Source organism: Colias croceus, chromosome 18 (assembly GCF_905220415.1).
Source record: "Colias croceus chromosome 18, ilColCroc2.1".
NCBI lineage: Eukaryota > Metazoa > Arthropoda > Insecta > Lepidoptera > Pieridae > Colias > Colias croceus.
In genome coordinates, this window is record NC_059554.1 from 6,429,171 (window position 1) to 6,454,919 (window position 25,749).

At 34.0% G+C, this 25,749-nt stretch overlaps 3 protein-coding genes across 3 annotated transcripts; 2 read left to right on the forward strand and 1 right to left on the reverse strand.

Moving 5' to 3' along the window:
• Positions 1-995: 995 nt before the first annotated feature.
• Positions 996-9,463, forward strand: LOC123699476 (protein Fer3-like). Its single transcript, XM_045646417.1, has 4 exons — positions 996-1,043; positions 1,661-1,754; positions 6,140-6,300; positions 9,144-9,463. Exons 1-4 carry the CDS (start codon positions 996-998, stop codon positions 9,318-9,320), a joined length of 480 nt encoding a protein of 159 aa, XP_045502373.1. The 3' UTR covers positions 9,321-9,463.
• Positions 9,464-10,763: 1,300 nt separating this feature from the next.
• Positions 10,764-15,725, reverse strand: LOC123699479 (melanization protease 1-like). The gene is made up of 7 exons (XM_045646421.1): positions 15,545-15,725; positions 13,403-13,539; positions 12,789-13,008; positions 12,395-12,552; positions 11,952-12,057; positions 11,252-11,417; positions 10,764-11,179 (listed from the first exon to the last, which is right to left on the reverse strand). Exons 1-7 carry the CDS (start codon positions 15,606-15,608, stop codon positions 10,966-10,968), a joined length of 1,065 nt encoding a protein of 354 aa, XP_045502377.1. The 5' UTR covers positions 15,609-15,725; the 3' UTR covers positions 10,764-10,965.
• A 6,253-nt stretch (positions 15,726-21,978) lies between these two features.
• LOC123699477 lies at positions 21,979-25,345 on the forward strand. The gene is made up of 2 exons (XM_045646418.1): positions 21,979-22,045; positions 22,433-25,345. The coding sequence occupies exon 2, from the start codon at positions 22,441-22,443 to the stop codon at positions 25,144-25,146; it is 2,706 nt and encodes a 901-aa protein (XP_045502374.1). The 5' UTR covers positions 21,979-22,045; positions 22,433-22,440; the 3' UTR covers positions 25,147-25,345.
• Positions 25,346-25,749: the final 404 nt, after the last annotated feature.

Genomic DNA, 25,749 nt, shown 5'->3' on the forward strand with positions numbered 1-25,749 from the left:
CTGTTTGCTATTATTATACTTTGGTACTAGCTGCGCTCTGCGGTTTCAGCCGTGTGGTTCCGCTTCTGTTAGTCTTAGCATGATAATATATAACCTTCCTCGATAAATGAGCTATCCAATACCGAAAGAATTTTTCTAATTGGACCAGTAGTTCTTGAGATTAGCGCGTTCAAACAAACAAACTCTTCAGCTTTATAATATAAGTATAGATTATGAATCTACGCAAAGCTACAAGTATATTATGGGGATGCAATAGTGAATATAAAATTATAAGTAGACAAAACAATATTGAACTTGCAATAAAGAAATATGCCTACGTAACCAGTCGCAACGTTAAATTCTACCTACTCTAGAAATATGACAATTTGTGTAAAGTGTTTTTTAACAACATTACACGACTTCATTTTTATTGCACAGAACTTAATTTCCCTTAAAAATCTAGTTATTGATCCTAATTAGACATAATATCTAAAGGAAAATGGAAGATTTCATTTTGGTGAATTACTTACTTACCAACCTGTTTCAATAAAAATGTTTAAAAGTAGAGCCGAAAAATATCTTAATATCTAGTCATCTTTTCATGTTTGTGGATTTCTGGAACTACAATAATCTAGTAAAACATGTTAGAAGTCAATACTGGCCACGCCCCCTGCACCTGTTGTGACCAATGAGCGGACGGCCCCTTTAACCACCCTATTTTGATCCAATCAGATGTGCAAAATCTGGTGCCAGCTCTGGTAAGGGTGAGTTTTTAGCGCGCAAAGCGAAAGATACTCAATTCCAACGGTGTAGAAATGAGTTTTGAGTAACAAGTAAAATTAATAAAGGTTCAGAAATAATTCGTTATGGTTCGAGATATAATATTTTGATTTAGTTCAGTTGTGCGGTTGCTATTGTTGAGTGCACCAAGACTTAGTGTTGGTTGTGGCGGTGACAGGCCATAACGTTTTTGCCCAAACGTGTAAGAACCAGGTTTCAAGATTCATTTCCCGCTGATGTCCTACAGTAGCGAGACGCCGCACGTCTGGAGTTCTTCAGTGAGTGTATTTTTTGAGAAAATCTGTTTCTGAATTATTGTGAACTTTGTTAAAAGCCTTCTAAAGGCGGTTTAATAGGAATATTTGAAGACGTGCAGACACGTATACGACCACTACAGAAGTCAATGTTCTATAGGATCTTACCTTAAGCACGGGTCGATTTTGCGACCTGTGGAAGCCATCTCGTCTAAGTGATTGCGATCAAAAACTTTTTATATTATTCAGTCAATAATTTCTAATTACCATGTGAAGTTACACAAGTGAACAGCGTGCATAAGTTAATTTTTTGACAGAATTTACTGGTTTACCAACATTCATGTTGCTTAGAACGTTGTTCCGCGTCCATTTCACAGTAGAGGTGAGATTCGATGGAATTTGGTCCATGGCCGGTGTTAAGTTTGTCTTTAAAGCATATAGTTGATAGTGGATTATTTCTGTAGACATGCAATTTCAAGAATAATTCTAGGAGGTTCGCTATCGCTAATTGGAAGGGGTCAGGGGATCAAGCCTATTGGAATGTACCTACATGGTCAGTGTCCATTTAAGCTGCTGTAAAGACTTCTCAATGGTTTTTAAATACTGTTTCGTAAGTAACTTATACAATTAAAGTGTTTTATTCTCAGGGCAGCGAAGTGTCCCCATACGGACCCCTGTGGGACGCTCCACCAGCGTCGGTACCGTATCCAGACATCCTGGCCTTCCCACCAGCCGACCTGGGTAAGCAATATACACTATCTAATTATCTATATCTATTTGTATCTATTGGTAGGTATAGATGAAGAATTCCAACCAATACCCGCGGGCCCATCATTAAAGCGGCTAGACGGAACACAGTGGGGTTTTAGTCGGTAAGAAGCCGACATAAGCCACGGCTCCTTCCTCGTGGGCCGTGGTTAGGGGAAGTGGGCCCAAAGGGGGCACCTTACCGGAAAATTAAAAAAAATGAAGTTTGAAAAGAAGTTAAACCATTTATTTTTTTTTTTGCAAAAAGTTCCATTACTAAATACTTTTGAATGCTAAGAGGTTAAATTTGTCAAAAGTTAAAGTATATAATAATTATTAACAGATTACTAAAAGCCTACGATTGCCTGCTTTGCCCGAAGGGGTGGCCTAAAGTGGGCTTTCGTTTAGGGCAAAGCGAGCAGGCCTGGGTTAAACAGCAGATTTCAAAATATACAGCCACGAATAATATATATATATATAATAAATAGAGTAAAAGACAAAAATATTTTATAAATTATGTATTTCAAACAGTCACACAATTATTTTTAAATTTATATATGAAACAAAGGAACCTAAAAAAATAAAAGTCTCATATAGTCTCATTACAAAATTAAAAATAAATTTTTAATTGTCATTAATGATGAAACAAATTATAAAGGTCGGCATAACATGTGAACGACAAGTATTTAAACAAAATAATTCCTAAAATAATGTACCTAATAGGTAAGTATACAAGTTCCATAAATTCTTGTTTACAGCCCGTAAAATAAAGAGTCCACGTATTCCAAAAGCTCCATATCTTGTTCCGTATAAAAGACAGTACCTAGTGCACACTAAAAGTTTTGCGTTTCTAGCCACCCATAAATGTTTGAATTTTGAATGTTATATTTTTTTAACCTATGAAGTCTCATAAGTTGAGGAAAAAAAAATTTGGCTGAAAGCTCGTGTCAATTTTTTTTTATCTCAAGTTGAAGTTCGTTGTCCGTAGCAAAAACGGAACTAACACGAAACAATTTTAGGGCGATGATTTTTGATGATTTTAAAAGTTCGCTTTCTCCGAAAGCTTGCACTGCTCGCCTTCAAAATACTTTTGGGAGGGAAGCACCTTATTTGAGCACTGTAAGGCATTGATATGCTGAATTTCATCGCGGCCGTGTTTCTCTTCATGATGAAATTCGTGAAGGTCGACCCTCAACTGCGATCACGGAGGAAAATATGGCTACCATCAGACGACTAATTTAAGAAAATTGCCATATCACTTATTAGGATATTCGAGGACATTTGGGGATTGATATGAGACAAATTCAGAAAATTTTACATGAACATTTCAAAGTTAGGAAGATTGGTTGCCGGTGAATTGCTCCCAAACTCACTCCATAACAAAAACGACATCGAGTAGATTGGTGTTAAGAAATGCTATTAAAGTACAATTACGGACATTCTAATGCCGTGTATAATATCGTGACAGAATATGAAATATGTATATATGGTTATATTCCAGAAAGAAAACACCAATATTCTTTGTGGGTGTTTGAAAGTGACAGCAAACCAACCAAATAGAGGCAGGCGAGAAGGGTTGGCAAACAAATGATTGCATTATTTTTCTCTAAGACGAATCCTGTCTGCACTATCCCACTTGAGTAACAAAAGACTGTTAATGCCGAGTGGTACACCACTATTTTTTTGCCCAATGTCTTAGAAAAAATAAGAGAAAAGCGACCTAGAAGTCGCATCTTGTTGCACCATGACAGTGCTTCGGCGCACACCGCGAACAAAACAAAGTCATTTTTGGCTACTGAAAACATAGAGCACGTGACTCATGCCACACGCAGTCCTAACCTAGCACCTTGCGATTTCTTCCTTTTCCCACAAATCTATGATTCAATGAGTGGTTCGACATTTACGAGGCCAGAAGAGGCCGTGGTTGCTTTCAAACAGCACGCAGAAAACATACCCTCGGACCAATGGTCCTCATGTTTCCAGAAATGGTTTGAACGGATGAAAAAGTGTTTTAAATGTAGCGGAGAATACTTTAAAAAGTAGTAAATATAATATTGGACAAATAAATTGTTTTGTTTATTAGTTACGCAAAACTTTCAGTGTGGCCCACGTAGTACCTAAACCTACCAAGCTCATTACACGAACGATTTAAGATGTCTTTACTCTTTGCAATGTCGTTCTTGGAATCCCATATTTAGTTGCTACTTTTTTGACAGGTTTTCCTAACTCTTGCACTTCTCGCATTGCTTGCTGCATAGTTGAGCGTTGCCATGAGGCTTGTGAAGTTTTACGCTTATATTTACTAACCATATGAAAGAAAAAAACATATTAACAAAAGAATGTATGTGTGTGTAATGAATGAAAGAAAGAATGTAAGTGAATTTTAGCGGATGGGGCAAAGCGGGCGCGTGCCCGCTTTACCCTGCCCGCTTTGCCTTTTTCGACATATGAAAGGTTCAGACGAAATTCTAACATGAAAATTTTTAGACACGTGGATTTTTATGGAACTAAAATACGGCCAGATAGCCACTTAATAACTTACAAATTTTGGTTAAAGGATTGTAAACACCAAAATAAAAAGAACACATATTACATACCTTGCAATATTTTTCAAATATCATCGAAAAACATTTATTTGTTGCAGCTTGTAAATGCGTGCTCGCAAACGAATCGAACGACTGCCGCGAGGTGGGCTAGGGGTGTGGGGATCGTGCTCACGCGTCGCGCGCGCGCTATTATTTAAAATTCCGATACTATACTGAGTGCCCGCTTTAGGCTCTGTGCCCACTTTAGGCCTCCTTCCCCTATCTATGCAAGATTTCCCCACTTAAAAAGTGGTTTAAATCCTATCTTAATTACATGTATTTTGTATTGTATTGTTTGTTGATTGTTTGATTTGTTGCATAACATGATGTGCACAATGCACATGTCATTATTTAATTTTTGCAACAGTAATTGCCAATAGGTGCATTCATATATTATTAAAGTTATTACAATAGGTACACTATACATTAAATTAAACTATCATACATATAATTATATCCAACGAATTCATTTGGATAGGCATAATAATTATTTTCCTGCTTTGTAATCGTAAAAATATTTTCCGTGCTTTATATGCAAATGTAGCTGGAAAGTTTATCCCGGATGTTCAAAAATGGGTGATTTTATAGATTTTGTGCTCTTTTCGAATTTCTACTTTTCCACCTTTTCATATTTTTTGCTTCCAGTGCCATATTGGTAAAATAGCGTTGCAAATTAATTGTGACGATATCGCTTTTCCCATTGTTTTAATATAAAAATATCTGAAGACAAAATAAACTAGAGAAAAATTCAAATATTTTTTTTACTATGTACGAACATTTGTTCGTTCCTACGTTAACTACGTTCCTAACTCTATTACATCTATATTTTACGAAAAAACCCAGCTCGTAAACGACCGGGTTAAAATTAGGAGATTTGCAGTCTAGATAACATTTTATTTGTTTTCATAATTCATAATTATTTATTTACGTTAAACATGGTATTTTTAGATGATACATTTATACATAAAGTAGGTACAACATGTTTAGCCGTCATTAAAAAACAGCATGCAAATTTTATAATTGTATATAAAACAATGGGTCCAATTAAATTATCAATGTTAATTACAAAAATTATTACTTAAATATCATATAAATTAGCTTGTCAACAATAATATTATTTCTCGTCATCAAAAAATTCTTTAAGACTGTAGAAGGACCGATTAGTTAGCCATTCTGCTAATGCTTTTTTACATAATTTGCCATTATTATTTTTAAATTTATTAGGTACGTGATTATAAATTTTAATATACATAAAAATCCAATTTTTGTTATACAACTTTAGTCGAGGATTTTCATCTAAAATAAGTTTATTAGGATCCCTACGAGTACGATCATTTATATAAGAAGCTTTTTTGAAAAGATGCAGATTTTTTGATACAAACACACAAACATCGTAAATGTAGAGTGACGGAAGCGGCATTAGACCGAGTTTTTTAAATATTGGTCTACAGGATTCATCAGGAGCTCTGCTACATATGGCTCTTATGCATTTCTACTGTGCAATAAACACCCTTTGTACATCTGTGCTTTTAAGTTTGATTCTGTGATTAATGAACTGGGTCTTCCTGGCACTCCAGGTTTTCCTGTTCAAGGCGAATGCCTGTTTTGGAAGCCTTATTCTAATTGGTAGTAACTTTGTTCTATGTACTTTTAAAATGTGATTGTTCATCGGAGCGGTTGAAGCCTGGTGATCTATATTACCTACCATAGGTACCAGCTTTCCACACCTAAAGCCATGTAATTCAATAGCCATGTACATGTGGAAAGAAATAAACGATTTATTTATTTATTTAGTATGGTCGGCAGCGGGATGTGGCCGCGGGGCTCGGTCCACTCCCGGCGGCAAGAAGCCGCGGCGGCGGGTCGCGTCCGTCGCTCAGCGGCGCGCCGCGAACATTCGAGAACGTCGTAGAATGTTCAATTTGAATGAAGCATTTGATAAATTGCGACGAAAGGTGAGTGCTATTTACTTACTATTAACTATACAGATTACTGGGTAAATCGAGAAATTCCCGTTAAGGGCTTAAAGTGTAGGCGTATAGCAGGTAAATTGTATCATTTTGCCGCTAAAAATGTCGTAGGTTTACAAACGCTCGATATTTTATACCTATGCAGAGAATTGCCCAAAAACTGACTATGAGCCGTAACTGTATAGTTGAACTTAACCCTACTCATCTGACTCATCTCCTAAGCCAAACCAATCTGAATCCGAAATCTAGTGGCGTTATCTGTTTTAATTACGTAGGTATTTGTTACTACAATTACTTTTAGTAAAATACTTTCTTGTCAATAAATCACTCCAGATTATGGTTCGTTAGTTGTGGCATGAATATAAATATATTTTATGATATTTATAATTATTATCAATAATGTGCCGGAAGTACCTAAATAATAAATGTTAATAATAATAATAAAATAATAAAAACACTTTATTGTACAATGCACAGATATAAAATACAATTTCATACAGAAGGAATCTTCACCGTACAAATTGGCGGCCTTATCGCTTTGAAGCGATTTCTTCCAGGCAACCTTGGGATATAGGAAAATGAAAAGATTGATAAGGTAGACAGTGCATATACAAGAAGTGAATACACATAAATATAATAGATATAGGTAAAGGTATAAAATTATAATATATATAATAAAATTATATAACATACGAAAGAAAGAAAACGTGCAGAAGAGAATATATAAAATTTCAAGTGGAGGAATAGGTATAACAGAACAGATACAGAATGACTAAGTGGACAGATAATATTTTTTAATTACAGCTTTAAAACTATTCAGAGTTTGCGCTTGCTTTATTGCGGTTGGTAGGGAGTTCCACAATCTTACGGCTTGCACGGTAAAAGATGAATCATAAAATTTGGAGATGTGAGCAGGCATGCAAAGCGTAAGATTGTTAGAGGAGCGCAAATTACATTCATGAGATGAGCCCATAAATACAAATCTCTTTTTTAAGTAGGAAGGAGTTCTGGGATCGAAAAGGATTGAGTATAAGAGGGACAGGAGATGCGTATTCCGGCGAAGGCGGATAGGAAGCCATCTGAGTTGTGAGCGGAAGTCTGAGATATGATCGAACTTACGAAGACCAAAAATAAATCTTATCGCAAAATTTTGAAGGCGTTCTAATTTGTTTAACTGCTCCTCAGTAAGGTCTAAGTAGCTTGCATCAGCATAGTCGAGGATAGGAAGAAGCAAAGATTGTGCAAGCAAAATTTTCGTGGATATGGGCAAAAAATTGCGCAAACGCCTTAGCATTGCAGCAACACCAAAAATCTTACGACTAACAAGTTTAATATGCTCTGTCCAGGACAGGGTTTGGTCGAGAGTAATACCAAGATTCTTGACAGTAGGACTGTAAGGTACTTGAACCCCCTCAATCGAAATCTTAGGTAAATCTGCAACAGACACTCTGGCGATGAAATACGGGCTGCCGATTATTATTGCTTGGGTTTTGCTTGGATTTATTTTCAGTCCATATTTATGAGTCCAGCTTACAATGCTACTAAGGTCTTCATTCATACGTCTTATTTCTTGTTCTAGAGTCTCAATATTAGAATGCCTGTAAATCTGAAGATCGTCTGCATATAGATGGTAGAGAGAAGATATATTAGAAGTTATGGAATTGATGAATATACTGAAAAGGAGAGGTGACAACACGCCGCCTTGAGGAACGCCAGCAGTAACATCACACCAAGAAGAAAACGTATTATCAACTGCCGACGTCCTTGCAAGTAGCTACGAAACCAATCCAACACTGCAGGAGATATATTAAGAGAACCAAGTACAGCTAACATGATGTCAAAGTCAACAGTGTTGAAAGCATTAGAGAAATCTAGAAGAGTGAGAATTGTTAGCTGTTTATTATCCATTGCTAAGCGAATATCATCTGTGACCTTGACAAGAGCAGTGACCGTGCTATGTCCAGCTCTAAAGCCGGATTGGAGAGGATTGAGGAGGGAGTTTCTCGTTAGAAAAGAGCACAGCTGCTGCTGCACCAATTTCTCGAGAATTTTAGAAAGGAAGGGGAGAATGGATATCGGGCGATAGTCGGAAAAGCAGGAAGGATTGTTCTTTTTAGGGAGAGGGATAATATGAGAATCCTTCCATCCTTGAGGGAAACTAGCGGATGATATAGAAAAATTAAGGATATGTGAAATGATAGGAGTGACTATGTCAAGGATAGGTAAAATCATAGCTCGGCCAATACTGTCACAGCCCATCGCATTCGAAGCAATGGATAATATGTTCTTCTTAATATCACTGACAGTGAAAGGTGCGAAATTGAACGGTGGAATATCGGGAGTCGGCAAAGAGGAAAGAAAGTTAATAGTATTAAGTTTGGTATTACTATCTAAAGGAGCAACGGAAGAAGTGAAATGTTTATTTAGTAAGTTAATATTAGTACTAAGCGGAACAGTATCATTAGATGACTTACCGTTACAAATAATAATATATTTCAATAACTGTTTTATAATTATATGTAGGTAGTTACTACGGGTAATACGGTGCATTTAAATCAAACGAACATAGAGCTAGAACTATAATAGCTCTATGTTCGTTAGCAAGAGCATTCTTTCGTGATCTTTTAGTGTAAAAAAAGTAAAAACTCTGTGTTCTGTGTAATGTTCAGTATTAGAACATTGCACAATCTTTTCGAACATCGAAAGAATTATCTACGCCTGTTTACACTAAAATAATTTGACATAGTGGTTAGAATGAGCATTTGCTTGTCTGATGTAAATGCACCGTTACACAAACTTAGAAGTATTAATAAAATATTATTCACCAGGTACCAACGTTTGCGTATGAAAAGCGGTTGTCTCGCATAGAGACGTTACGGCTGGCCATCACCTACATAAGCTTCATGTGTGAACTGCTCCATGGGTCCCCACAACCACACCACTCCCATTCCACATTACATCCTCCGAGACACGTCTTTGATGCAGAAGTCTCTTGGTGCGCGTAATTTACTTCTCTAGTAGAACTTTAAAACTATGATGGAAAAGGAGGGTTACACATTACAATGGTCTTATAGCAGTAATATTTCCAGTGTAGTTAGTTGATCATCGGTTTCACAGATAAATTTTTCTTTAGGGACAAGTAGGTAGCTGATCAGCCTTCTGTATCCTGCCAGACCGAGACATATTTTTCTTGGTCTCTACCGGGAATCGAACCCAAGAGCCCTCGGTTCTATGCTGACGTTAACAACTGAACCAAGAGGCCGTCTAATGACGCTATACATATAGCGCTGTCATATTAATTCTACACTGGAAATAAACTTGCCATAAGATTTCATGGTATGGGGTCAGGACTATCTTAGAATGTAATTGGGTTTACCTATGTAATTCTACTTTTAATGTAGATATTTATTTTAAACCTCAAAGTGAACACTAATTAAACTGAATTTTAGATAACAATGTCTCGCTTATTCGATGTACTTACGTTTTACAAATATATAGTTTAGTTCAGCAGGACGCAAGTGAATTCTAGTCAGTATATTAATAATTAAAATTAAGAATGCAGATAAAGTATAGGAGACGTATTTACTTACATGTACAACTAACTCATGATAATGAACTGTTTTATGTAAGTAATGAGCGTATCTAAGTTCATAATTCTAACGATACAAATACGTGAATTAGGTTTATTTAAAATTTGCTCTCAAAATTAATTTAGATTTTATGTATGTTGGTACCTATATGATAAGCTCATCCAATAAATTAAAAGCAATATTTAGAGAATTTGTCGTCACCAAGAGCGGAAGAAACGGATTAGCTTTCTCAAACTGTGAACTTTACTAACTAGATACAAAAAGCAATTCCTAAATATTACTTAATTTTGTATTAGATTATGTTTTGTAAGTGATCTTAAACACTTATTTAACTTTTATATTACAACAATAGGTAAATTTTATTTATATTGTATGTGTAGGTAAGTTATAACATTTTATTGTTAGAACAAGTGGTCAAAGTCTTCCATTTAAATGTAAAAATTAGTTATATTAATAATTAAATATAATATATTATATAACCTAAAAAAATGTTGTTTTATTACCATTTTACTGTATCTATTTAACTCGATAAATTGGGAAATCAACTAAATATGGAGTTTCTGAATCAATTAAATAAAAATATAGAGTTCATGTCAGATAGAGTTAAATTTTTGTATACCTACGTACGTATGGTATCTGGTACTATATTGAGCTGACTTGATGATGCTGAGTCAGGAGGATAATGTAAATCCTTAATTTATGAGTGGGTACTGGTAACTGGGTAGTACTAATAATATTTATATTAGGTACTTTATTATCTAGTAGGTAGCAATAAGGGTTTTGAAATTATTTTAATTTATTAATTATAGATGTTGGTAGAATCATCATCTGGATTAGGACGAAAATAAAACAAACAAATAACTAAAAATATTTTAATAATACGTAATTACGAGGTATTTTTCAACAGAATCATTTTGTGAAACTTTTAGTACTTATCTTTCTTATTATTTGTGTCGATATTTCTTTAAGCGTGCCTTTAATGAGATAAACTACAATTTGACATCTGTATGAAAATCAATATTTTTTTTTCAGTTATCTCACGTTAACGTTCCCTAATTAATCACGGTTCTATTTTTTCGAGAATCCAGTCAACGTATTGTCTAACATCGGTGTATATTGCTTTAGTGGTTCCGCCGCATATTCGGGATCCATAGGATACTATACCGAATTGAACCATACTAATTGAATCGCCATAGCTTTCTTCTAAAACTAGTGGTCCCCCTGAGTCTCCACTGCAGCTATCTCTGTACTTTTCACCAGCGCAGATGTGTGTTCTGTTAATAATACCATCTGCATTAAATATCATTTTTACAAATACCATAATATGTAAAGGTAAACAAACATACCTATATCCTTCCTTGCAGGATGCGATAGGTACGGTAACTTTCAATAAGACAGCAGAAGCTTCTTCTGCTTCAAATTTTCCCCAGCCGCTTACGGTAGCTCGCTCACCAATCAAATTTTTGGTTTGTAAATTTGGATATATTGGTAGACAGATGGGTTGAACATTAGCTGAGTGAGAGAAAATATAATCAAACTCAAACAAACATTTATTTATTCAATTAGACTTCTTCTAGAAGCACTTTTGAATCGTCATAACATAGTTTTACCATTTAGCACCGATTCGGGAAGCAGTTTCTACGGAGAAGCAAGGCAACCGGCAAGAAACTCCGTAGCGCCGTAATCAACAATAATAAGTATTTAAGATTTTACTTTTTTAATTATGTTTATAGTGAGTGTATGTGTGTTTATTCCATTATTATTTCGTTTTCTTAAAAAACTTGAAAAATACGCTTTAGTGAAACTTTGAAATGTAATCGAGATATGCATGGAATCTGCGATTGCCGATTGCAGACCAGGGCTTTTATTTTTCGCAGCTGACCTAATAGAAGTTCAAACGATTTGTAAGGCTTAAGTGATTGGTTTAAAAGTTAATTCTGGATAAGCGATGTTCAGAAATGAACACCGAGATTCTAACTGATAAACTTAGCTGATAAATTGTAAGGCACCAGAATCCATCGATCATAATTCGGGGAGAATACTTACAAGACGATAGGTCGATGTCTTCGTCTACACGTATCAAAGCAATATCATTAATTTTCCGTGCACTGTTCCATTTCTCGTGTACAATTGTTTTTTCAACGCCAACATCCTAAAAAAAATCCGCATAAACTTAAATGCTGTCTTTTGAAAACTCCCTAAAAGGAGAGTATGAAAAAAATCTAATTTCAATTTGCTACGATACTACAGGATTAGATTAGTTGAATTATAGTGTCTATTCAATAAAACTCAATAGAGAAGGTATAACGTAAACAACTGAAAAAAAAAATCACTTCATGCAAGTTAAATAGCTCTTTTTTAATGAGGAGGAGGCCACAATGCGGATGCGTCACCTAACACCTTATGGCAGGTGCAGCTACCGCAATGCCTGAGACATTGCATTTGATTGGATGTTAAGTAGACCTTTCGGTTTTTTTTCTAATTCTTACCTGTATATGAGTCTCGCACATATTCTGATAACAGTCTTCTTTGGTACTTATATCATATTCTCCGAGACGCACACCAATCAGTCTGTTGTTTATACAGTGAGCGGCAGTCAGAATATACCTGGAGTTTATTACACTGCCACCGCATTCAAACCCCGTATCTGAATCAATATAAGCGTTAATATATAAAATGTATTGAGGTACTAAGCATATATATCTACTTACTTTGTGAATATTAGCTTGATTATTATCCTTTAATATTAACAAACGTTTAAAATAAAATACGTAGCCGTCTATAACTAATAGACCGTGTAAACTACTGACCAAACAATTTCAGAACAAATGCCACAAAAGGATAATAAAAAAGAGCACTACTTAATATATAGTAAAATCTAACAATTCGTTGTTGTTCCTTTATCAAAATAAGAAAGAAGGGCCATCCAAGGGAATTCATAGAGGCCTGCGACGCTGCCTCCAACAATTCGGTCGCCGTTTATATCACCGCATGATTCTGGTAACAACGACTTTTTATCAATGATTTTATTTTGTGTGTCCTGCGGTTCTATTCCAGACTTGACAATTAAGTTTTCCATTGTGCCAAAATCGGAACAGCAGACCTGTAAAGAAATGATCTATTGACAAACATAGTTCATCATGAAATTCCTACTATACCTAAACATTAAAGTTAAATCAGTTACCTACATGTTCACTTTCAAAAATTAACAGGATAGGTATGTGTGAAAATGAAATGCTATCATTCTCATATTGCAAAAAGACAGAAGACCTAGCCAGTGAACGAAGAGATATCTTCTTCTGGCTTCTTGGTTTCAGGGATTATAATAATAATATTAAAAAATTTCTCGCCAGTAGAGGACTACTTTATTACTCAGTTACTCAGACTATATTTTGCTAGTGATTAACCATATATTTAAATGTAAAATAAATAACATTTTTGGACTCCCAGGCAGGTATATCATAATAATAATGTAAGTACTTAGGTATTGTTTTCACCTGATACTTTTCTTCAGCTTGATTGTAGCCACAGAAAGCGTTCGTAATAATCTTCTGGGAATCAGCATCTCTTTTGTATTTAATCAGAAACAAGGCGGGTGGACACTTGGTGATGTCTTTACAGTCACTGCAGTCCCCTGCAACATGATTATCATCATTATCATCTAGGCAAATTCGGAATAGCTAAAAATCTGTTACAAATTATAAGTAGGTATATTATGTGTTATAGTCAAATCCCGAAACACAATCTCTTTGCGGAAGGACTGGTTTATCTTAGGTTTGGAATGAGCCATCGGGCAATCCTCGAAATACATTTTAATATCACCCTTTGACTGAAGTCAGCAGCAGTCTCGGGCGTTGGCGAACGCAGCATAGGCATCGCACGCGCATAAGACGCCTCAGCTAGACAACGACTGCCGAAATTTGTTTAGTAAAAGGCCGAAATATTACATTTATTTGGGCTATGACAAAGTCATTATGCTGGGTTTGACTAGTCTAACCTACGAGTGCCGGAGCTTCGGGGTTTGACTATAACATATATAAAAGAAAGCCGTGTTATAAGTTATTCTATTTATAACTCAAGAACGGCTCAACAGATTTTGCCAAAAAGAGATTTGGAACCAGGGTTTAAAGTTACCTCCGCAGAAGGACATAGGATACTTTTAACCCTAAAATAAAAATAAATAATTACTGGAGCAGAGTCGCTCCGGGGCTAACAGCCTAGTGTTATATGAAGGAATGTAATTGAGCTCTAAGACGGAATATATTTTAAATATCAACAACAATAATTAGTACCTTTTTAATAAAAGAAATAGATAATAATAATATTGGAACGATGGCGATATTATGTCCAACCAATGTGTACCTCTAATGATTAATATCTAATTAATTGTATCCCATACTAGGTAGTAGATAATAATATAAATTAGGAAAAATAAGTATTAGGTATTTATAATCTATACTAATATTATAAAGCTGAAGAGTTTATTTGTTTGTTTGAACGCGCAAATCTCAGGAACTGTTGGTCCGATTTGAAAAATTCTTGCGGTGTTAGATAGCACATTCAGACGAATGGGCTATCTAACACCGAAAGCGTGATGATATATCATAAACATTCCTAGATAGGAAGGCTTTAGGCTTGTACAGGGTTATTTGTAAAACACCGGCAACCTCGCAGGACAAGATAGCTAACATCATAAGTAACAACATATTTTGTTCTACGACTTTTGGCATAACGCAATAAATTATTTTTAAATGATTTTTTGAGCTTTTATTGTACTCTCCTAACATTTGTAAGTCTATGTTCTATTCATTATCGAAAGGACGACGCGACGCCCCCTTTCCCCTCCCGTTCGCTTCTTGTTTACGTAATGTTTGGAATGCGCGTAGAGTTTATAATATTCAACCGGAAAATTAAGTGAATATTTATTTTTGTATGAAAATAAAATCTAACAAATTATCAAAAGTCGTAGAACAACTGTTATTACTTATGATGTTGGCTATCTTGTCCTGCGAGGTTGCCGGTGTTTTAAAAGTAACCCTGTATATCATCACGCTAAGACCAATAGGAGCGGACCCACATATGAAAATATTTTAATGAACATAATAAATTGTATTTTTAGTCATTAAATTTAAGAGTAATTTAATATTAAATTATTATTCCGTTCGTCCCGACTGTCCCAGGATAAAAACAAAATTAAATATAGAATATGTTACTGCATAATAAAGGAGCACTCTGTTAGTGAAGCAATCATTAAAATCGGTCCAGTACTATTGTAACCTATTCAATACAAACAAATAAACAAACAAAATTAGTTCTTCTTTATTAGATTAGTATGTGTTGCAATTAATAATAATCAGAAAATAATCTTTCATCAGACTTGTATTAAAATAAAGTTTTATGATAATTTTGTAGCGTACTATATATTATAACTAGCTTACTGCCCGCGGTTTCACCCGCTTTGTCTAACACCTAATAAATTATATACTAAAACCTTTCTCTTGAATCACTCTATCTATTGAAAAAAACCGCATCAAAATCCGTTGCGTAGTTTTAAAGATTTTATCGTTCAAAGGGACATAGAGACAGAGAAAGCGACTTTGTTTTATATATCTACTATGTAGTGATAGTATAATACTTACTGCATGACACATCTTTTAAAATTTGCTGCACAGTAACGATGATAATTATTATTTTGTAGAACATCACGTGATATATTTAGAAATGAGAATAAAACTATTGAAATGGAGTATGCAACCTCCTCTTGTAAATGAGTTCTGCTTATTAAGTTTGCTTTATTTAAAATAACCGATGTACTTGTAACTGTTATCACACCCCACGCTTCTTATCACTTCGGCTAGAATGTTTTACTGTATATACAGGAAAACTGTACACTTAATTAATTTATTAAATTAGTGATTCTGTTCAATACCAAGGCAATGTAAAATACCAGGTCTTTAGCAATAATATGAAATATTGTGAATATTATCGTTCATTACGTCTGTTTCCTAGGTAATCTATACAATGCCTAGTGAGTAGGTATAGTATCTATACTATAGAACATCTAATACTACGGCAATGAGTTATATAAATATATAGATTTGAAAGTGTATGACCGTATGTGTGATTTAGTCCATTGTCCGGTGGGATGAGGCGTGAGACGTGTTCCGCTCACGCAGCTCCATGAGGGTAGAGCTGGCAGGCTCTTAGCTTGTTTGGGCCCGGCGACGGGCTGCCGCTGATGGGGTCACGGATGAATTCTACACATACCCGTGGCCCTGTCGTTGATGTGGCTTGACGGAACACAGTGGGGTTTTAGTCGGTAAGAATCCGACATAACCCACGGCTCCTTCCCCGGGGGCCGTGGGTATCTTTGGAAGATTTCCCTACTAATAAAAGAGGCAAAATAAAGAAACGATAGACTAATAATTATAGTCTTATTAAGATCATATATCAATATAATCTAGGTATTATATTATAGAACTAGCTTTCCACCCGCGGCTTTGCCCGCTTTGTCTAAAACCGAATAAATTATTATACTAAAACCTTCCTCTTGAATCACTATCTATTAAAAAAAAACTGCATTAAAATCCGTTGCGTGGTTTAAAGACATACATACTCAACATAGGGACATAGACCATAGGTCAGAGAAAGAGACTTTATACTACTATGTAGTGATATCGCATTATAGATTGTCGGTAACATAATATAAAAATTGAATCTAAATTAAGTAATCTCGAAATAATTTTCCATTACGCTACTATTACGCAAATGTTGAAATATTTGCATCAAAAATATTTTTATTATCACAAACTTAATTAAGTTTGCCACTTTTCCTTTTCGCAATCGTTCTGTTCTGAATTTAATAACAGGATTTATATTTTATGTTTTATTTTCTGTACCATATTAGTAAGCAGATAAAATTTTAGATTTTTGCAATTACATATTTCAAGACTAAAAAGCTCCGAAGATAGAGACTGAGCGGCTTTATTACTTATTTTTTTATCGTCAAATAATGATCGTGATACTACCTATATCTAGGTATGTACATATATGCCATGAATTTATCTTAGTCAAATTTTACGCAGTGTGATTATTATTTAATTAATAGGAGGTTTCCTAACATAATTTCTGGCACTGAGAGACCGGTCAGACCGCTACGGTGCTAGACGCTAACACAGCCGTAATAAAGTTGAATAGGTATCGCGTGCGCTCTTTGATCGCGTTCGAGCTCGAAACTAAATCTCGTAAGTATCAATTCTTATTTCGTTTATAACTAAAGTAATAATTGATCTAGAGAAAAAATATCCTGGGATTGGATAGTAAACTGTATTTTCTTACTCTTAACATTTATTTTGGACATAAAGTCCAAGTAAATCTAAAAAAAATGTAATAATCCTTAAAAAAGGCATAATTTTTGAATCAAAAATGAATCGAGCGAAAATGTTACAAAATACGTAACAGTGTACATGGAAAGATAAAGACCCAATAAATCATATACTTACTCAAGTTACATTTTGATTGTATGTGAGACTGTTTCAGAATATTAATGCAAATTCACATAAAGTTTAGGGAGCCTCCCCTTAACTAATGGATCTCTGGACTGTGTCATCTAGGTAATTATTTCAAATAAATAAATTAATAATATCATCTATAATAAAGGGCAATATATATAATTATAGCATATTATTTCTATTTGCAAACAAATGTGACTCCATTTTAATCAAGGTCTAGGGTTAGAAATAAGAAGGTAAGTCCAACACCCAAAAACTTCACCAAATACAAAAGTAATTAAACTTAAAGATCACGGAAGAATGCTTTTGCTCTATAGTTCGGGATACATCGCCCATTTTTGCAAGTGACTACTATCAAGCTGATTTTCCGTTTGTAGCTTTATTTTGATGAGACACCGAATAATTTCGTGTACGAAACTCTCGATTGTGGTAGCTAACAGAGATAACAAGGATAAAAATTTTTGATTTGATGGTTCTCAAATATTTATTACTAACTGAAACTTTTTTTTTTGTTCAATCTCAAGATAATTACCTAAATTATTCGAAAAAATATTTGTCCTACAAAATCTACGGTTGGTTCAAAGAGTCCCCCTTTCCAAAGTGTATCGATAACGAGGTCATCATAAATGATTACTAACAAGCAGATTTTTTTGTTTTCACTTAGTTAATGTTTATATAATTCAGCAGACATATTGTCCTACAAATTGCGTAATAAATATTTGAGAACTATCAAATCAAAAAAATTTATCCTTGTTATCTCTGTTAGCTACCACAATCGAGAGTTTCGTACACGAAATTATTCGGTGTCTCATCAAAATAAAGCTACAAACGGAAAATCAGCTTGATAGTAGTCACTTGCAAAAATGGGCGATGTATCCCGAACTACTAGCTCTATGTTCGTTTGATGTAAATGCAACGTAAGAAAAATACCTTTATAATAATTACCTACTATGCAATTTCTGTTTGCCATCATTCGAAATAAGTATCACTTAATATTATGATATGAGTTAAGAGTAGTCCTCTTATTTACCCCATTTTGCTAATGAGGAACTGCTCTACTAAATTTTTATGGTTAAAATGAACAAGGCGATAAGCTGAATGCATACCTAATATTACTTTAATAAAAATATGTATGTAATTATAAATTCGGTTTTAACATATCTGATATCTTGCGCATTCCACTGCTGTATTTTTTCTTTAATTTTGGATGTGATAAATATTTGGGCCAATCTTGTAATATTTGGGCGAGGCAAACAGACAGGCATATTTAAATTATTCTACTTACATGAATGGATATAATATATACCTAGACATAATTTGCAACTCCAAGCAATATCTCACTTTTGAAGCAATAAGGTTATCTCAGAATGAACTGGAAAATTTTATCGCCTTGGGGGAATCCTGGATGTGAGAGTTCAGGGTACCTACATAAAAAGCGAAGAAACGATAATACATATATTCGTATAACATAATTATTCACATATTGTTAAACAAAGTCAGGAAGTGTTTAGATTGAAGGTTTTTTTAATAAACCATTCTAGGTATAAGGGTGCTTATCCACTAATAATGTGCGAGGATGTGTAGCGTTCTTAAGAACCAAAAGTGGTCCACCAGAGCTGGTGGAAACGGCTCAGCAATACCAGATTTTTGCGCATACAAAATAAGCTAGAGATGTGTACGAGTTATGTTTATTAGTTCTATCATTTTGAGTAATAGATGACATTTCAACGCATTTTCGCACCGCACTTTTGCTCGCACAGCTAGACATCGTCGCACGATACATTTCCCTCAAATATTACTGGTGGAAAAGCACCCTTATCCTTTTTTTATTAGACTTCTTCTAGAAACACTTTTGAATCGTCATGACATATTTTTAACATTAACCATCGATTCGGAAAGCAGTATCGATGGAGAAGAACGGGCAAGAAACTCCATACATAGTAATTGCTCTTTAAAAATCATTAGACTAGAGTAGATAATTTTGGAAACAAAAAAAAATCGCAGTCGGATGAAACCCATTAGAAAAGGAGGGGAATATGATGAAAATAAAAGGAAAAATAAATTACGGTCAATCCGAGTTCGGGAAGTGGGAGGGAGGGAGCTTTTAAGAGAAAAAAATGGTTTCTCTCGATTTCCGACAAAACTACAAGTCCCACGGAAAAAAGTTCAAAGGCAAAGTTGTAGGTAATAAAAAGTTCTACAACTTTTAACATAACTTAATTAGGTGAAAAATTCAAAAAACAAAGTTTTTGGTCTTTTATTTTTATCTACTAAATTTGGTGGAAACTTACTTTATTATGTCCCAAATACACTGTAATTTATTTGATTGAAAATATTTATTTTTTCACCTATGAATTAATACCATAAAAACAACCTAATTTTCAATCAAAAGTCACCCGTCAAAATATCAGCTTTTTTCAAAAACTTAGGGAGCTTTTTGTTCATTGAAATCTCTACTTTCATATGGTGTAAAAAAATAAACATAACCATAGTAAATGTTCTCAGGAAATGCATACATACAGTGTGATAATGAGCTTTTACTAAATCAGGCACACTTCTCGAACTCTATATTTTCTCTTGTATCGGCTTTTCGGTAATATTTTAAAAGAAAAAAAAAATCATCTGTTTTAAGTTACGATACAACTAATATTTTACAGCATATTCAAAAGCAAAATGATGTCGATAAAAACATTTCAGGTCGTTCGTTTCGTTGTTGTACTTATTAAAGTTTTGTTTAACACGTTCACTGCGGGTCACCCACAATCGGCCTGGTGCTGTGCCAAATCACTGTGCGCGCGGAAAAAACAGGTCTTTCTCGCTTGTGCGGAACAGGTTTTCTGGGCATTTTTACGAGCATGATAGAGACAAATATAGTTTTCGAATTGTGACAAGAAATGTAGTAATATAGGCAGTTTACTTACACGACAGGTCGTTTTCGACCTCCGCCGCACAGGACTTTAAAAATGTTACCTCAGTGCGGGAGCGGGCTTGTTTCGGTGGGTGACCGGTAGCGACCTGTTGCCGCACTGTGCAGATGCGTACGCGTTGAGCCGCCAGTAGTGTTGTGCAGTCAAAAGAAGGACGCGCGCTCATCGACTTCAAAATGGCGCATCGTAAAAAAATAACGCTAGAAAATGTAAGTAATAGTGATACTGAAGACGATTACGAAGAGACTAAACGAATTAAATACAGGAAAATATTTCAAAAGCAAGAAATTAAGCCATCCAACAGCAAATTCACAATTTTATAAAATAAAATAATCCGCCCAGCAAATTATAAACGCCAAAGTATTCTCGGCGACGACATAAGTGACGAAGAAATTTTCCCTAAAAGAAAAAAATATGACTACCCTGATTCTAGAAATGATATTTACATCAGTCCGAGTGGAACAAAACTTCATGTTATGTCAGGACCATGATAACTCGGTTACGAATAATATAGTGGTAAGAATCATTAAATAGTTAAAGTTAATTAAATAAAAAGAATTTGATTTAATTTTGTTTTTAATTACCTACTATGTTTGGCTTAGTGCTTATAAGATTTAAAGATAATTAATGAATCGATATTTTATTTTCTTTCACTATCCCATCACTATAAAAATTACACTTTGGTGCGGGATCAGGCCTTGTCGGCCTGACAATTTCGATTGCAAATTTCTCAATTTCTGTTTAGAGAATCCAGGGGCGGGATCAATGTATAGACAAGTGAATCATCAAGATTTCAAAACTGTAAAAAAATCATAGATTCTTTATGGGTTGGCTAAGATAATAGAGCTTTAATACTTCTCAGAGCTGTCGTGTCGAAAGGGCCTGCCACGCACATTAAGAAAGTCAAGTGGGTGCTTTTTTGGACTGCCACCGCACCAGCTGAAAGTCATTGTTATTTTTTACGCAGTGAACGTGTTAATTCATGCTGAATTTAAAAATATGTTTTGATTTCATATGATTTTGTGTAACCGTCTGATGCATAAAGTCAAACCAACTAAGAAAAAAGAAATTTAAATAAAAAAAAGAACTCATGACGTTAAGATATTTTTGAAAAAGGAAAATAAAGTATTCCAAATTTACTGATGGATGGGTTTTTCTACCGTTTCGTGCAAAACACGTGTCAGTGAGGATTAAACCAAAACTAAATAAGGCTAAGGCACAAAATATTTTTAAATTCTATATATGATCCGTATGTATATTTGCCACTGAAAAAAAAAAAAATGTCAGTTACTTAAAAAAAAAGATATACTTAAAATACCTGCCTAAATATCATTACCTTCTCTTGTCAGAAAGCGATTTTTGGTAGTTGTTATCAAATAACATAAATATTATGTATATTTTTGTGATATTATAAATTTGTTTGTATAAAGTAATAATCCAGCCATTAAAATATGTGAATAAAAATCCGCTAACGGTTGCTATTTTCATTTGCTGTGATAAATTACGTTTAACCATAAAAATTACTCATTACCATCAATTGAAGAAGAATTAAAAAGAATCAACCTGTACGAACCCCCTAACGATGTTCCCTGCCTCACTCCCCTTTGTGCGATCCTTACTCAGTCGATCAGTAAACACGAAACAGAGTGGACGCTTGCAGTTTGTAGATAAATCAACGAAATATACGAGATTTTTCGACGTGGTAAGTTTTTTTTTCATTACCATTAGAGATATTTTTTGATAACGAGTAATTATTTTGTTTGTATTCTGGATGTTTATATGATAATATTTAAGTCTTGACATCTTTGGAATATTAATTCCACTCATTTTACTTTTATTAAAAGAGCAAATCAATAAAATGTACTAGATTATCATTACCATTCCTTTCATTACCATAATTTACCATCACCTATTTAGAAAATGGTAATGATCATGAAATAATGGTAATGAAGATAATTTTACTATGTCAAATTTAAATGAACATAGTAGTTAGATGTAGGTATTTTTTGTCCCAATGATTTTTATATATAATTAATATGGAATACATCTTTTTTTATGGATAATGCTTTATTTTTAGTCTTATTTACAGATAAGACGATGGCTAGGACTAAGTCGAAAAAAACACGAGAAGAAAAGTTAGTTGAAGCAAAATTACGTAGAAGAAAGAAGTATGAGGAAATTAAAAATGACCCCGAAAAATACGCCGTTCAAAAAGAAAAAGAACGACTGAGATACTTGAAGCGTAAGGAACAAAAACAAATCAAGAGTGCGGCTGATATGACGCCAAGAGAAAAAAGACTTCAAAGAAAGAAATGGAAGGAAAATACCAAAAGATACATAGAAAAACAGAAAGCAAATAGAAGAATTCAGCAATTGTTAATAGATGGCACCCCACCGTCAAGCGACCGTGAAGATACTGTAGATTTAATTAATCAGCAAGATCCATTAGAAGGAACATCTCGCGAAGCTAATAGTGTAATTAATGCAAATTGCAAACTTTGCCAAAAAAAAATATATTTGATAAGGAAGATACGATACGTACACAAAAATGAAATAAGTAAACTCAAGAAAGAGAAAGAAAAAGTTGAAAAGGAAAGAGATGCAATTAAAAGGGCGTTAAGAAGGATAACTAAGAAAAACCAAATACGACAAGATCATCACAGCCAAAAGAATACACAAGAGAAAGTAGATAGGCTAGTAGAAACTATAGACGAGAATAAGCGGGAAGAAGTAAAAAAGAAGTTATTATTCAGTGAGATAGTAAGTAGAAATTTATCCGAAGGGTATAATTGCCTTAAAAAGAAAGAAAAACGCATATTTAGCGACATTGTAATTCGAAACAGAGACAAATTTAAAAAGCACAAAATATTAGGAATGACTAGCACCTTTTCAGTACGACCCGAATCTCAAGAACAAAATATAAAATGTAATAAAATAGACATCAAACAATTAATTGAAGAATTTTTCCAGGATGATTTAAACACGAAGATATCTCCAGGGAAAAATGAATTCATAACTCGAAATGGCGTAAGAAAGCAAAAAAGATATCTTAACGACACCCTCATAAATCTCTATAAAAAATTTATAAAAAATCAGAAAGTAGGATATTCCACATTCTGCAAATATCGCCCATTTTGGGTACTACAACCAAAAGATTCGGATCGGAATACCTGTGCATGCAAAATACATGTAAATTTTGATTTATTAGTGAAGAGCCTCAATAAAAATAAAATAATAGAAGAAACAAATGGAACTGCTTTGCTGCAAAGTTTATGTTGTGACGCTTATAGTGAAAGTTGCCTAAATCGAACGTGCAAGGTTTGCCAAAGAAGAGTTTTAAACTATAAAGAATTTAACAATGACTTAAAGATAAACTATTACGAATGGTGCACAAAAAGAGAAAATTATGAAACGAATGGAGATGAGAAAATTAAAATTGTAAACACAAAAATAAGAGCAACAGATCATCCAAAAAATATTATAGAAAAGCTGGAAAATTCATCAAAATCATATTTTAAACATTGTGCTAACATTCTTGTTCAGTATAATCATTTAAAATCTCTAAAGGCAACATTATCTTCTATGGAAGCTGTAGTACATATCGATTTTTCGGAGAATTACTCAATTCAGTTTAATGAAGAAATCCAAAGCTTTCATTTTGGTGGCAGTCGTACACAGATAACATTACATACAGCAGTGTTATACATAATTGATCAAGAAACTGGAATCTTGAAGCCATATAGTGCTTGCAGTATTAGTGAATGTAATAAACATGATGCAAGGGCGATATGGGCTCATCTGCTACCACTGCTTGCCTATATCCAAGAAATATCACCGTCGATTGATACAATTCATTTTATTTCAGATAGCCCATCAAGCCAATATAGGAATCGATACATGTTTTACGTGATTAGTCAATTACATTTAGATTTTCCGGAGCTCAAATCTATTACTTGGAATTATTTAGAAGCAGGACACGGAAAGGGGGCACCGGATGGTGTTGGGGCCGTTTTAAAGAGGACTGCAGATCAAATTGTGCGGCTGGGTAGAGACATAGGTAGCCTAGAAGAATTTTGGACATGTGTAGAGAGCAAAGTAAAAAATGTTAAATTGATATATGTATCAGATCGTGACGTAGTTGAAAAACAAATTCCATCCGTGGTTCAGCCATTTCATGGAACGATGTCAGTGCATCAAGTCTTGTGGTCCAATAACTATCTAATGACATTTAGAGCTCTTAGCTGCTTTTTCTGTGAAAATGGAGAAATATGCACACATGGATACCATCTCGGATTTATGAACTTGCCAGAGCCGATCCTCACTAATAGCACTATACAGGCATCAGATGAAATTTTAGCTTTAAATAGTACAGGAAGTTTTTTAAGGGATTTAGAACCCTGTAATACAATACACCAGGCTCAAGAACAAAAACCTTTAACTAGCGTAGAACCAAATATTCATATTTCGTCAAGTATTAATCCAAATAAAACTATTACAGTCCTTTCAGACATAAAATTACATTGGTCCAACAAGGCTTTTTCAATTGACGAAAAATCCAAAAAAAGACCAATAAATAGAGTATTAAGTAACTTTTTTGAAGAGGATTCAGAAGAAGAGTTATTTAGCATTAAAGAATCGAAGAAGAATTCCAATTACTATTTTGGTGAAGCATCTACTGTAATTCGAAAGATAAAAGAGGAAAATAAAAAACCACTAAAGCAAACATTGGTGAGAAACTTTTTCGATGATTCTTCAGATGAAGAGAATGCTGAAGATAGTGTGTATGAAAATAAACGCATATAATAATATAAACGAAGGTGACTTAATAAGATTGTTAATTGTATGTTTTTGATTATTCTAATAATTACTCCTATTTTCAAGCACTTTGGGCTGCTTTCATGAAAGTAATTTAAGACTGTATTCAGAGTACCTAATAGATTTAAGTTCTCTAAGATCCATATAGATTATTTTGTGATTGTAACTTTTAAGACTGTCTAATTAATAATGTGGTGTTATATAATTTTTAGTTAAACATATTATTATGTTTATGTTAGTTCTTTCGTAATTTTTTTGTTGTAAGATCCATATGGATAATTTTGTGATGGTAACTATTAAGACTGATTAATTAATAAAGTGGTGTTATATAATTTTTGGTTAGACATAATATTATGTTTTTGTTAGTTCTTTCGTAATTTTTTTTTTGTTGTAAGATCCATATGGATAATTTTGTGATGGTAATTTTTAAGACTGATTAATTAATAAAGTGGTGTTGTATTATTTTTAGTTAAACATAATGTTTCTGTTAGTTCTTTCGTATTTTTTTTTGGTGTAAGTTAAGCCATTGTGTCAACACATATTACTAAATTTAAGTAAGCATTTATTTTTTATAAAAATAAAAAAAAATAC